The 14,823-nt window shown below is 36.0% G+C and overlaps 1 protein-coding gene across 2 annotated transcripts in view; it reads left to right on the top strand.

Annotated features, from left to right (window-relative positions):
* IL7 (interleukin 7) overlaps nucleotides 1-14,823 on the top strand; it is a 73,841-nt gene that overhangs the window by 56,173 nt on the left and 2,845 nt on the right. Inside the window, exons 3-5 of one of the 2 annotated variants that reach the window (XM_054497863.2) lie at nucleotides 10,394-10,474; nucleotides 11,836-11,967; nucleotides 13,940-13,993. In XM_054497863.2, coding sequence (XP_054353838.1) covers nucleotides 10,394-10,474; nucleotides 11,836-11,967; nucleotides 13,940-13,993 — 267 coding nt within the window. The remainder of the gene's footprint in view (nucleotides 1-10,393; nucleotides 10,475-11,835; nucleotides 11,968-13,939; nucleotides 13,994-14,823) is intronic. The other variant, XM_054497865.2, reaches the window with a different exon arrangement.

Genomic DNA, 14,823 nt, shown 5'->3' with positions numbered 1-14,823 from the left:
GTATATAAGTCTGGTCTTTATGCTTGCTCTGGCTCTTCAAACTGTTTTTTGCCTTCTAGTATGCCTTGTAATTTTTTTTCATAGCTGATTATAATGTTCTGAGTAAAAGAAACTGTGATAAATAGGCCTTTAGTGATGTCATAATACGGTGTGGAAAAAGGGGATGTGTTCTGTAAGCCTGTGATTAGGTCTTAGTCTTTTGGTGAGCCTGTGACCTGGACTGTGAACTTTACCAGTGCTGCTCTTTTTTTTCCCTTCCTTAGGTGGTACAGGGCAGCCTTCCAACATGCGAAAAACCAGAGGACCCTGGAGCTGGGTATTTTTTTTCCCCAGGCAGATCAGACTCTGATAAAACCTCAGAAGATTAGGCTCTGGTAAAATAGTCTCCCTTGAGGTTAGGCCCTTTAAAGGAGAACAGACTATGCAGCTTTTTAGAAATTATTATTATTTTTTTGAGACAGGGTCTTACTGTTACCCAGGCTGAAGTGCAGTGATATAAATCATGGCTCACTGCAGCCTTGACCTCCTGGGTTCAAGTGATGCTCCTATTTCAACCTGAGTAGCTGGGACCACCGGCATGTGCCACCATGCGTGGCTAATTTTTTTGTAATTATTTGTAAAGATAGGATCTCACTATGTTGCCCAGGCTGGTCTCAAACTTCTGGGCTCAAGTGATCCTCCCACCTCTGGCTTATTTTATAATAGTTTTTTCCCCTCCTCCTACCAGAAGCACAAGAGGACTTTCTCATCTGATATTTACCATGAGGACCTAGTAGATAGAGCTCCTAAAGGTCAAACTCATAAAAGTATGTAGCCCCTCCCACTATGACTGGGTACCCTTGGAGTTTTTAATTCTCAAAGTCATTTCACACTGAGCCTTCAGCAATTTGCCAATTACAGTTTAATTTTTTCTACCCCCACAATGGTTGCTATGGTTTCTGCTCATGGATCTCTGCTTCAGTAAGTTGTGGTTCTATCTGTTTCTCTAATTTGGGGATCCTCTCTGTCTCTCCAACTTTAGGGCAGTGGTTTGCCCTGTGATCTCACTTCTCTGATCTAAGAAGAGTTGTTGATTTTTTTTTAATGGGTTTAGCTTTTTACTTTTAAGTATGGATTGGCAACTTCTAAGCTTCTTATATGTCAAACGGAAAAGTAGAAGGTCTTAAAACAACTATTTTTATACTAATATTTTATTGATTTATATAATATTAAGTATTATAATTAAACGCTAAGTATGACTTAGTGTTAAGGAATTGACTTAGTCAATAAGCAACTGAAATGGTGGGAGAAAATATACACGAGCACATAAGAAACTAAACTACTAGTTTGGAGTCTTCGTTGTTCTCTGGGCATTAGTAAATATGTTTTGACAGAAGGAATAGAAACTATTGATCATCCAGAAAGTCAGTTAAATGACAGTTCAAAAGCTTCTGGTAGGTAAGTGTGTTCAAGTGTCTACATATGCATTCACATTTAAATATAGGCTTTTACATAGTACCTTTTTCTCTTAATGTTTTATTATAGATTTATCACTTGTTTATAAATATTACCTGAAAACAAATATATCTTCTTAATATTTTATTTTTCATCATCTATTTACCATTCCATTATTAGCTTTCTTTTCTATTTTAGCTGTTTTCTTTATGTAGATAAATTTTGAACAAGACTCAAGTTACTTGACCTTTTAATTGGCATTTTCTATGGACCACCACTTCCTCAAAACGATCCATTCTCTTGGCTTTCCTTCTAACTCTCTGGCTTTACTATTTGTCTATTTAACATCTGTTCCTGAATCTTTGAAAGTCAGCTCAAACATCATCTGTTTAAAACCTAACGCATAATTTATACACTCCACCTCTTCTATTTCCTATCTCAATGGCAACACAATACTGATGGTAACCAGCTTACCATAGTTAGGCTTATAATTTTTGAATTTACAATGGGCTTATTGGAATGTAAATCCATTGTAAGTCAAGGAGCATCTGACTCTTTTGTTGTACTCACCAGACAACTCAAAAATGATCCTTGATATGTCCATCTTGCTTAATTTTTATTTTCAAAACACATTAAATTTGCTTCCTATTTCTCAAATCTATTCATGTATTTCTAGATTCTCTCTTACCACCAAGTGCAATAAACAATTATCTTAAGCACTGACTATGTAATAGCGTCATAAAGATTCAGCCATATACTTTCTTGAATCTCTCCAAACCATCCAGCATGTGGCTGTTAATATGATCATTGAAAAAAGTAAACTAGAAAAACTACTCCCATGTTTGTAAGTAGAAATACATTAATTATTGCTTTTAGGATTGATACAAAACTTCTTAAAATATCCTTAAGGCCACACATAATTTGGTCTCTCCCAGCCTTGGCTTTACGTCAAACCAGTTCTGTCTCTTCCTCTTTCAGCCATACTTCTACTTTCCCTTGCTCTCTTCTTTCTAGCCACATACAGGCCATGTTCCCTCTCTCTTCAAAGTAGTCACCTATACTGTTTGCTACTGAATCCCCCTTTTCCCTAGGGTACTTATGATTGAGATCTCTTGTGAAGTATCCTTCTCCGGGAAGTATTCATTGAGGTTTTTAAGTAAAATCTTCTTGTATAGGCTTCATGGCAGCATATATCTTGTATTCATAACAGTTATCAAGTTGGGAATTGATTGCTGTTATTGGATTAATGTTTTTGCCACCAAATAATAAACTTCTTGAGGGAAGGAGCCATGTATGATTTTGATCCCTGTTGTATTCCTAATACTAAATGGCACAGGGTAAATGCTCAAATATTTGATCAAAGAATAAATGACTTTAATTTAAACTAAGAATTAACTATTAAGTCATACCATAATCTGCTAAGCTACTTGACAAATGGTAAAAATTGTAGCAATTGACATAGAATTCCAGGAACAATATACGCCTTTTTCAAATTTCATACAGAGTAGATTTTCTAAAAAATAAGCAGTGCATTTTAAAAGGCCCTATAAATAAGGCTTCAGATGGCACCAGGCCATGGATAGGTTGTCATAGTGATGATCAGAAATGAAAAATATTTCTACTTTACTTGAGATCAGGAGTTTGAGGACAGCCTGGCCAACGTGGTGAAACCCAGTGTCTACTAAAAATACAAACATAAGCTGGCTTTTGTGGTGCATGCCCGGAGTCCAGTTACTTAGGAAGCTGAAGCAGGAGAATCGCTTGAACCCAGGAGGTAGAGGTTGCAGTGAGCCAAGACCATGCCACTGCACTCCAGCCTGGGCAACAGACCCCATCTCAAAAAAAAAAAAAAAAAAAAAAAGCAATGAAGTATATTTCTATAGGGACCAACTTTATTTATGGCAAGAGACATGAGACTGAATATATTCTATGCCAAAACTTTCCAATCCTTAGAACCAGCCCTACAAAAAGAAAAAAGAACAGAAAGAAAGCAGCAATCAGCTATGAGCAATAATTAGACATTTGTTTGCTAGCTCTAGCACATGTGACCATGAAGAGTAACTGTGAACCATATTGACTTTCTCTCCTGAAAAGAAAAATATGAGAAAAATTCAGAAGAAAACTGTCCTATGACAAAGAATACAGAAATTGGGTAAGAATGAACAGCTGTTTCATTGCATTACCTTTGCCCTTTTCCACCTTTATTTTTGGACAATTAGTTAATCTAAAAAGCAAGTTCTCTATCAGTCAGTTTTTGCTACAAACACATACACACACAGAAAGAGAGAAAGGCATACAGTAATATGCATTTACCTTAGGTTCACAGGTATGCAGTTTGGCTGAGTTCAATTACCTCCATGTGTTTCATTCTAAGTCATAAGACGGAAGGAGCAGCTGTGTGGGAGTTTTAACATATGCCCACAAAGATACTCCACCTTACAAGAGGTACAGCTTAAATTCCCTCCTCTTGAGTGTGGATTAGAATTAGTGACTCACTGCAAGGCAACTGAATAATGTGGAAATGACAGTGTGTGACTTCCATGTAATAAAAGACATGACTTCCTCCTTGCTTTCTCTTACATTGATACTTGGGGGAAAGTCAGCAACTATCTTGGAAGGATATTGAAGAAAGCCTGTGGAGAAGCTTATGTGGTGAGAAATTGAGGCATTCTGCCAATACCTGCATGAATAGGTCATCTTGGGAATAGATCCTCTAGTCCTGATGAAGTCCAGGTGACTAGAGACATGACCAACATCTTGACTGCCTCCTCATGAAAGATGAACCAGAAGCTCCCGGTTAGGCAGCTTCCAAATTCTTGACCCACAGAAACTATACAGAAAGCATCAATTTCTTACCACATGTCTTTTGGACAAACTCAACATTAATGGACAGAGGAGCATACTTCTCTATAGTAGGCTAAATAATGGCCACCCAGATAAAAAATTCTAATCTGAAAATAAGGTAAAGGAATCTACAGATGTGATTGAATTAAGAATGTTGGTGTGATAAGTTTATTTTGGATTATCTTGGCGGGCCCTAAATGCTATCACAAGTTCCTTCTAAGAGAAAAGCAGGAGAAGACTTGACACCCACACAAAAAAGGTGATGTGAAGATGGAGGCAGAGACTGGAGCCACTAGGCCACAAGCCAAGGAACACTAAGGAATGCTGGCACACAACAGAAGATAGAAGAGGCAAACAATGCATGCTCTCCCAGAACCTCTAGAAATGTGAGATAATAAGTTTTTATTGTTTTGAGCCTCCAAATTTTTGGTAATTTGTTACATCAGCCATATGGAATGAAAACATCCTCTCATTTGGTGAGTTTAGATGTTAAATATTGGCTGAACAATAATCTACTCTACTTTAGCATCCCTTCAAAAATAATCAGAAAATTTAAAAGGAAAATTATGCACTGATACTAGCAAAATAAATGAACAAATGAATTAACACAAAATAGGCAAAAGGAAAATGAAGTATCTAGACCAAAGTTTAATTATCCATGAAAGCAATGGAAAATATGAAGTCTCTAAGAAACCAATGTAAAAAGAGCTAAAAACAATATAGTATGAAAGAAACCAGAAAGAAACAAATGTTCTTTGGATTTAGGGGAAATACAGACACTAAAATAAAAACCAGAAATGAATACTCCATTAAAACAGGCATACGAAAGACAGGATGGGTAAAAACCATACAAAACGAAATTGTGTGTTTGTGTATATATATGTGTGTACACACATACACGAAAAGAAAAAGTTCAATAGAAGATTCATTTTTCATGTAGTGTTTCTAAAGAAAAGACTTAAAATGTAATTTAAAAATTCAAAGATAGAAGAAAACTATGCTGAAGTTAAAGAAGATATAATTCTACAAATGTAAACAACATTATGTATTTTAAGAACTTGAAAGAAAAGGAGTGGGGAAGTGGCCAAGATGGCCAACTAGAAGCAGCTAGTGTAAGTGTCTCTCACAAAGAGGAACAAAAGGGCGAGTAAATACAGCACCTTCAGCTGAAACATCCAAGTACTCACATTGGGACTAATCAAGGAAACAACTTGACGCATGGAGAACATAGAAAACAAAGGCAGGACGACAGCCCACCTGGGCACAACACCCAGCCAGGTGAACCTCCCCTGCCCAGAGAATCGGTAAGTGAATGTGTGACCCCAGAAGCCACACTCTTCCCACGGATCTTTGCAACCTTGAGTTGGGAGATCCCCTCTTGAACCCACTCCACCAGGGCTTTCAGTCTAACACACAGAGATACGGGAGTCTTGGCAGAGCAGCTGCTCAGGCACATGTTGGAGAACCAGGAACTGTAGGTATTCCAGCTTCAGGCTTCCTGGCAGAAGTAACTGCAACTCCAGAAAAGCAGGAGATTAGATCCTTGTGCATACCCTTAGGAAAGAGGCTGAATCCATGGGGTCAAGCAGTGATGGTCTGTGGGCCCTACTTCCATGGTGCCTCAAAGGATAAGACACATTGGCTTGGAATTCCAGCCAGCCACCAGCAGCAGTGTTGTGCCTACCTGGGACAGAGTTCCCAGGGAGAGGGGAAGGCCACTATCTTCACTGTTTGGGTGAGTCACCTTTTTCAACCTGCAGGCTTTGAAGAATCCAAACCGATCAGGGGCAGAAAGGATCCCCCAATACAGCACAATTGCTCTACCAACACGTGGCCAGACTGCTTCTTTAATCAGGTCCCCGAGCCATCCCTCCTTATTTGGCAGGACCTCCCAACCAGGGCCTCCAGCCATCCCCGCTGGTGTTCTCTGGCCTACAGAGATTTGGAAACTCCCTGGGACAGAGGTCCCAGAGGGAGGGGTGGGCTGCCATCTCTGCTATTTGGGTACTGAGCCTGTCCAACCTGTGGGCTTTGGAGAGCCCAAGCCAACAGGCGGTGAAGCGTTACCCCAGCACTGCGCAGCTGCTCTACAAAAGCATGGCCAGACTGCTTCTATAAGTGGGTCCCTGATTCTCTTCCTCCTGACTGGGCAAGACCTCCCAACCAGGATCTCCAGCTACCTCCTGCAGGTGCATTCCACCTGGCAACAGGTTCATACCTCCCTGGGCCAGAGCTCCTAGAAGAAGTGGCAGGCTGCCATCTTTGCTGTTTTGCAGCCTTCACTGGTGATAACCTTCAGCTACCGGAAAATCCAAGGCAACTAGGGACTGAAGTAGACCCCCAGCAAACCACAGCAGCCCTATGGAAAAGTGGCCAAATTGTGCCGGGGGAAAAAAAAAGGTAGGCAACGTCAAACATTGAAGGTAGATTAGATAAGCTCACAGAAATGAGAAAGAATCAGAGCAAGAATGCTGAAACCTCAAAAAGCCTGAGTGCCCTCATTCCTCCAACTGACCTCATTACCTCTCCAGCAAGGGTTCAAAATAGCCAGTATAGAGAAGAAGTTAATCCTCCTGACAGGGCTGAAAAACATACTACAAGAATTTCCTAATGCAATCACAAGTATTAACAGTAGAATAGACCAAACAGAGGAAAGAATGTCAGAGCTTTATGAAATATGGCAGGCAGACAAGCGTAGAGAAAAAAGAATGAAAAGGAATGAACAAAACCTCCAAGAAATATGGAATACCATATCACACCAGTCAGAATGGCTATAATTAAAAAGTCAAAAAATAACATGCTGGCAAGGCTCTGAAAAAAAAGGAATGCTTATACACTGTTGGTGGGAATGTAAATCAGTTCAATCATTGTGGAAGATGGTATGGCAATTTCTCAAAGACCTAAAGACAGATATACTATTCAACCCTGCAGTCCTATTACTGGGCATATACCCAAGGGAATATAAATCATTCTGTTATAAAGACACATGCACATGTATGTTCATTGCAGCACTATCTACAGTGTCAAAGACATGGAATCAACCTAAATTACCATCAATAATAGACTGGATAAAGAAAATGTGGTACATATACACCATGGAACACTATGCAGCCACAAAAAAGAATAAGAACAATGAGATCATGTCCTTTGCAGGGACATGGATGGAGCTGGAGGCCATTATCCTTAGCAAACTAATACAGGAACAGAAAACCAAATACCACATGTTCTCACTTGTAAGTGGCAGCTAAATGATGAGAACACATGGACACATACAGGGGAACAATACACACTGGGGCTTTTTGGAGGATGGAGGGTAGGAAAAGGGAGAGGATCAAAAAACAATTAATGGATACTAGGCTTAATACCTGGGTGATGAAATAATCTATACAAAAAAACCCCATGACACAAGTTTACCTATGTAACAACCCTGCACTTGTACCCCTGGACTTAAAATAAATGTATAAAAAATAAAGAAAAAGACACTAAAAACATGAAAAGATATGAAAGCATAAAACTCACTGTAAAGATAAAGCATAAAATTCACTGTAAAGATAAAATATAGTCAAATTCAGAGGGCTGTAATGCATTTGTATGTAATTATAGTGTATACTGTAATTATAGTTTATAAATTACTTTTCTTCTAGTATAAGAGTTAAAAGACAAAAGTATTAAGAAATAACTTCACCTAAAAAAAAGAACTTAGCCAATGTCATGTTTTATACTAGAAAATACTGCAGTTCAGTCTTATAATCCTGGCTTTTCTCTTGATTTTCCATATTCACAAAATATTTGAAGAAATTTGTTTCTTATGTACATCTTGACATATGTGATATATGATATGTTTCTTTTTATTTTTTATTTTTTTCTGAGACAGACTCTTGCTCTGTTGCCCAGGCTGGAGTGCAGTGGCGTGATCTCAGCTCACTGCAAACTCTGCCTCCCAGGTTCAAGCGATTCTCCTGCCTCAGCCTCCCAAGTGGCTGAGATTACAGGCATGTGCCACCACACCTGGCTAATTTTTTTTTTTTTTTTTTTTTGGTATTTTTAGTAGAGATGGGGTTTCACCATGTTGGCCAGGCTGGTCTCGAACTACTGACCTCACGATCTACCCACCTTGGCCTCCCAAAGGGCTGGGATTGCAGGCGTAAGCCACCGTGACTGGCTGCGATTTGTTTCTTATTTGCATCTGGACATAGGTGACATGTGAATAAGAAACAATTATTGTGACTTTGGTCAAGTAATTCTATTCTTTGTTAAATCAAAAGATGGCCATCTAAGTTTCTTTCCAACACCATGTATCTATAATTCTTACTCTGAGCCATTCTTCTGATAGGGCATGAATGAAAAGAATTTTAGAAAGCAACAGTAATTGGCAGTCATATAGATCTATATTAGATGCATTAATAAAATGTACTAAGGTCGATGAATTAATAACTGTGACCCCTATAGGAGTCAAACTTTTAAGGGTATAGTAACACATTTACATTCCATATCAAGCATTAGGTAAAAAAAAAATCAACTGGTATAACATTATCTTTCTGTGGATCTGCCAAAAATAAGTTTTATCAATAACCTAGAAAAGCCACATGACCAATATGGCTTTTTAAATATTCATGTGTCATGCAATTTGCTAACATGTTGCAAGAAATTGGCATTCATTATGTGATATATTGTCTCATACGATATTTTTGGTGAACTGGAAGATAACATATAGAGTAGCTGCACATTTTTCACCTTTTTTGAAGGATGACATGGTAAGAATTAAATACTCTATGTTTTATCAAAGAAAAAATTATGTATGAGTTATTGTCCTTGGGGTAAGGGGAAGTCAACATGAAAATGACTTAATAGGCAAATATTAATTATCCACTAAATTTTCAGGAATATGTACAATGGCAATGTGAAGATAGTTATTAAAAATGTATCTTTTACACTTGAGATGTATGTATTCAGACACTTCTTGCAGATAAAACTGATAGTATATACATTTTAAAATCAGGGTAAACCCAGACATCATCATGCTTTTCACAGGTGATAACAGTAATGAATACTCTTCTGAGAGGCAGATGAGGATTCAAAGCCCATGACTAAATCCTGCCATTGCTCCACTTCTTATCCTGTTTCTCTGGAGACATTACATAGGCTGAGATTGCTTTTAGTCCTAGAAGCTCTGATAGCATGGAGTTGCTAGTTTGCTGGACAGAGCTAGTCCAACCCAGTGCATAAGAAAATCTGAAACCTTAGGAGGTTTTTCCTAATATCAACTAAATTATTGATTTAGATAATCTCTACCTTCTTCTACTACATTCTTTATAAATGAAAAAAAAGTAGAGCACATACCAGTCTGCTTTCCGACTCCTATGTTTATAATACACACATATACAATTACACTGTGTCTCAGGAAAATTCTACCTCAACCATCCCAGAAAATTGGATTGCTAAAAACGTTGTGAATAAATTTCAACCTTAATTCTCACTGTCAAAGTACTGTCTAATGCAGATGTTTTTATATTCCTTGCACATCCAATTAATTAGTTGTGACTGTTGAAAATACTATGTTGATTATAAGCCTGTAGTCTCAGCTCAACTGAAAAGAGTGTAAAACAGACAACTGATATGAAGGGGTAAAGGGGCTTAGGTATGTTATATATTTGTGATTCTTTCTCTTATATGTTGAGCTTTCTATGGATCCCTTCATTCTAATATAAATTCCTTTTCTTGTTATTTGTTGATGGCAGGAAATTTGACTGAATAACCTCTTAAATTCATCTCAACTTAATGACTTCACATTTTATAATACTTTGTCTATAAAGCATAACTTCTAAAATAGGTACTTTTATTTCCCTAGATGAGCCAGATTCTCTTAGAGAATTCTGGGATTCAATTATGGGATCTGGGAGGGGCTCTAAATATGGGAGGATTTGTATATACACTTATTTATCCTTCAACTATAGAAAACTATTCCTCATGCTTAGTCAGCTGAGCCAGGCAAAACTTATTTTCCTTAAAATGCACATATAAATACCAGATATTATAAGATTATTATTTTTTATAATTACAAGATATTAGAAAAGTACTGAGTTTTAACCATATTATTTTATGTTATTTATTACAGGACAGCATGAAAGAAATTGGTAGCAATTGCCTGAATAATGAATTTAACTTTTTTAAAAGACATATCTGTGATGCTAATAAGGTAATGATAATTATTTGGAGTTTGTCATTCAAGCTTGATTTTATAGAAGCTTCTTTTTTTTGTGCCTCTGTTAGACAATTATATGAATACTATTAATATTTGCAGCCTGACCACATAATTCCCATTGATTAAATCATACTATGGCCCAATTTTATATTTTTGTTTTACAAATACTCCTGTGCTTATTAAATAACAAGTTTTTTTTTCTGTTTCACCATTCTATTTTTTACCTTGAAAATACTAGAATGGTCGAATTCAAAGACACACCTATCTCTTATTTCTAATTTTCTTTCTTTCTTTTTTTTTTTTTTGGAGGCGAAGTCTCACTCTGTCACCAGGCTGGAGTGTAGTGGCGCAATCTCAGCTCACTTTAACCTCCGCCTCCTGGTTGCAAGCGATTCTCCTGCCTCAGTCTCCTGAGTAAGTGGGTCTACAGGCATGCACCACCACACCCAGCTAATTTTTGTATTTTTAGTGGAGACGGGGTTTCACCATGCTGGCCAGGATGATCTCGATGTCCTGACCTCATGATCCGCCTGCCTCCGCCTCCCAAACTGCTGGGATTACAGGCATGAGCCACCGTGCCTGGCCTCTAAATTTCTTATACAGAAAAATACTTGTTAATGTGAATGCTTGCACACATACAAATATAAGTCATTGGTATAATTTAGTTGGAAGCGTCTTGAAAATTTTTCTTTCAATATTTGCTTATCTCTAAATGATTACCACATCTAGTTGGTATTACACTTTACAAAACCTAAAAAGTTTATGTCATTTCTCCCTACAGAAATGGGTGTGCTATTTCATAGTCTTTTAAAAACTCACAGTAGCTAAGTTAGCCTCATGGCATATCACAACCATAAATTCTTCTTTAAAAATTTCTTAATTTAAATATCTGCAAAACTTATGTTTTAGGTGACTACACTCCTTTATTTTCTTATTATCAGCTATTCTTCCATAGCTCAAAAGATGCAAGAAATACTAAGAAAAAACCACACATACCTCTTATAATACATTGTTGCTTCCAGAAGCCTTCTCCTTCAGTTATCATGTTTAAAATGAATAATCTTCTAATATGTTCACACATAAGCGATAAGATCACATAAGCATAATAGAGAAAACAAACTTTAAAAGTCAAGATAATTATTAAACCAAGTTCTAAGAACTTCATGCTGTCACCTAGGAGCCAAAAAGTTTTAGTTCTGTTACTTGTCAGTCACATGATTAACTGGAATAGAAAGCTGGGGTGGAGGCGGGGCATTACCTAGCAATATAGCTCAAGTTCTAGGCTCCTTAAGAAAGCTTATAATTTCTTAATATTTTATTTGAACCATGGCCCTTCTGACTTTTTCCTATAATAGGAAGGTATGTTTTTATTCCGTGCTGCTCGCAAGTTGAGGCAATTTCTTAAAATGAATAGCACTGGTGATTTTGATCTCCACTTATTAAAAGTTTCAGAAGGCACAACAATACTGTTGAACTGCACTGGCCAGGTAAGCTAAGGACTATTTACTTTCAATAAAAATATTAACTACTCCTATGCCAAGATACCACTATTCTCTGATGATCATATCCATTATCATAGAATACTAAGTGTTTATTATCATCTAAAGTTGAAGTATATTTACTCAATCCTAGAAGAGGAAAGGCTCAGTTTGGAAATACCTATTTATCTCTTGGCTAGAGTCAATTGTTTGTGAAAGGGGAGTAATAAATAAATAAATAAATGCTTCATTGCCATAATAACTTCCAAGGATACTAGGGTGATATATTGGGTGGGGAATGGTAAATTTCTATATCTAAAACTTATTAATAGCTTTAATCCATACATGTACACATTTACAAGAACTCCTAGTCAATAAAACAGGAAATCAAATGTATTTAACAAATATCTTTATAGGCTTAAACTAGACATAAACATGTCCAACAATTTTCCCTTCTTTAAATAATTTTGATACAAATAGGGCTAATATTTTCCTACTTTTCTACTAGTGGTTATGAACTAAAACAACAAAACCAAATATGGAAGACATCATCTAGAGACTAGACAGCAGTTTCCTTATCTACAAAATGCAGAAAAACATAATATCTACATTGTAGGATTTGAAAGGATTAAATGGCATAACACATGTAAAGTGCTTAGTACTAAAAAGTTTTCAATATTTAATACAATGCTTTATTTGTATTATTTACCTCTTTTTGGATTTTACCAGCTGCCACACAAAATCAAAAGGTTATTTTATGGTTTTAAATGTTTTCTTAAATAACATATTTATGACTTAAAAAGGAATTTTGTTTGAGCACTAGTAGTTTCCCATAGAAGGTAAAATGGTAAGATTATCTTTGAATCCTATTGACAGTGATAAAAATGTAGATTATCTATTATATAACTTGGATAGCCTCATTTATCATTGCTTTATGTACATGATGGAAGCCAGTCTCCTCTTAGTGTGCCGGATTTGCCAAGCTTATTTCCAAACTTGCGTCCTTACGTTTGTCCCCTAGAGAGCATTTCTACTTTTTTTTTCTGTAAATCGGATCTATTTTGTTCTATGCCTTCAAGGCTCAGCTCAAGATTCATGAAGACTTCCTACTCTAGTCTACCATTTCTTCATTCCTACTTAATAGTGATTTCAAAGTACTGTCTAATGCAGATAGGTTTTATGTTGCTTGCACATCCAATTAATTAGTTGTGACTGTTGAAAATACTGTGTTGATTATAAGCCTCCACTCTTGGTTCAACTGAAAAGAGTGTAAAACAGAAAACTGATATCACCTCTTGGTCTAGGAAGAGGTAAAGGTCTTAGGTATGTTATATATTTGTGATTCTTTCTCTTATGTATTGAGCTTTGTATGGATCATCATGTTCCAAAATTAACTGTAGAGAAAGAAAATATGCAAATAATTTAAATCTTTGAAATTAAATTATATTACAACATTGATTAACTTGATATAAGTCACCTTTTTCTTGAAATAACAAGGCAAGATGTTAAAGCAGTCATCTACACTGAATTTTCTTCATGAGCCAGGCATGCTACAAGCTTTTTACTATTGTTTTATTTCATTTTGTTTCTGATAAGTGAAGCTTAATAAAATGTATGGCCAGGATTTAATGATTTCTTGTTAACTTTATTTTTATATTGATTAAAATTCAAGTTTTATCTCTGCTAGTATACCCTACTATGTTAATTTTTCACACCTCACAGTAGTTAACACAGTGCTAGGCATACCTACAAAATTATGGATTCTGGGTATTCAGAAGACTGAACTATCTTGCTTCTTCCTTTACCCTGATATTCCATTTCTAAATCATATTAATATTTTACTTTCTTAACAATAAGAAATTTAAAGTAGAGTCTCAAATAGATTAGATGAGCTGAAGGCAATATGAAAATTAGCAATTACAAACAATTGGAGGAGCAATGAAGAAATATTCAATATTATAAATGTGACTTTGTTTTTAAGGTTAAAGGAAGAAAACCATCTGCCCTAGGTGAAGCCCAACCAACAAAGAGTTTGGTGAGAATAATTGTATAATTTTCCTTATGGTTCATCAGCTTTTTACTCAACTTAATTCCTAATTTTTCATTTTGAATTGTTTCCTTCTTATAGCTGGTTTTGAAATAATTTATTATAACATTGATAAAAGGAGAAGTGAGGTGCCCCTCAAAAATTTGATTCCTTTAAATTGCATTTTTAAACCCACTATTTAAAAATAGAAGCTGTTAGGGCAAATACCAAAGCATGATTTTTTTTAGAAGAAGCAGCATTAAAATATTGCAGCTAGTAGGTAAAAGAAATGAACAAATAATTTATATAGGAGAATATAAAGTAGATGACAAATACATGAAGAAAAAAAGCCATCCCTGTTAGTTTGTAAAGAAATAAAAATTAAACAATAAGGACTTATACCTCTTTTATTAGTGTAGATTGTATAGTATAAATAATATATAATAGTATATAAACATATATTTATACATATACTACTAGATATTATTAGATAAATTATACAATAATATGGAAAATATGAATGACTTAATAAGGCAGAATACTTAAATGGATCTGACTAAACTTTAAAATGATATAGGCACTAATTAGGTTGAGGCATGGAAAAATGAGCACACCTGGTTCATAAAAGTGATGGATTCTTCTTTTACATTTCCATTATTTGACTAATAGCTACTTGGCAACATGGAAATTCCTTACTCTTTTCAGAAAAGCAAAGTGAGCCTGTACACTCTGAGATTTAGGAAACTCTAGGGATTCCATGCAAAGTGGAACATCTGAAGTGAATACAGGAGCTAAAAGCAATATAATCACCCTGAAGGCTTTTCACTAAAAGAATTTGG

The sequence above is a fragment of the Pongo pygmaeus genome, chromosome 7 (genome assembly GCF_028885625.2).
Source record: "Pongo pygmaeus isolate AG05252 chromosome 7, NHGRI_mPonPyg2-v2.0_pri, whole genome shotgun sequence".
NCBI classification, from domain to species: Eukaryota; Metazoa; Chordata; class Mammalia; order Primates; family Hominidae; genus Pongo; species Pongo pygmaeus.
Note: the sequence above shows the minus strand (reverse complement) of the source record. Positions and strands in the feature narration are given on the sequence as shown.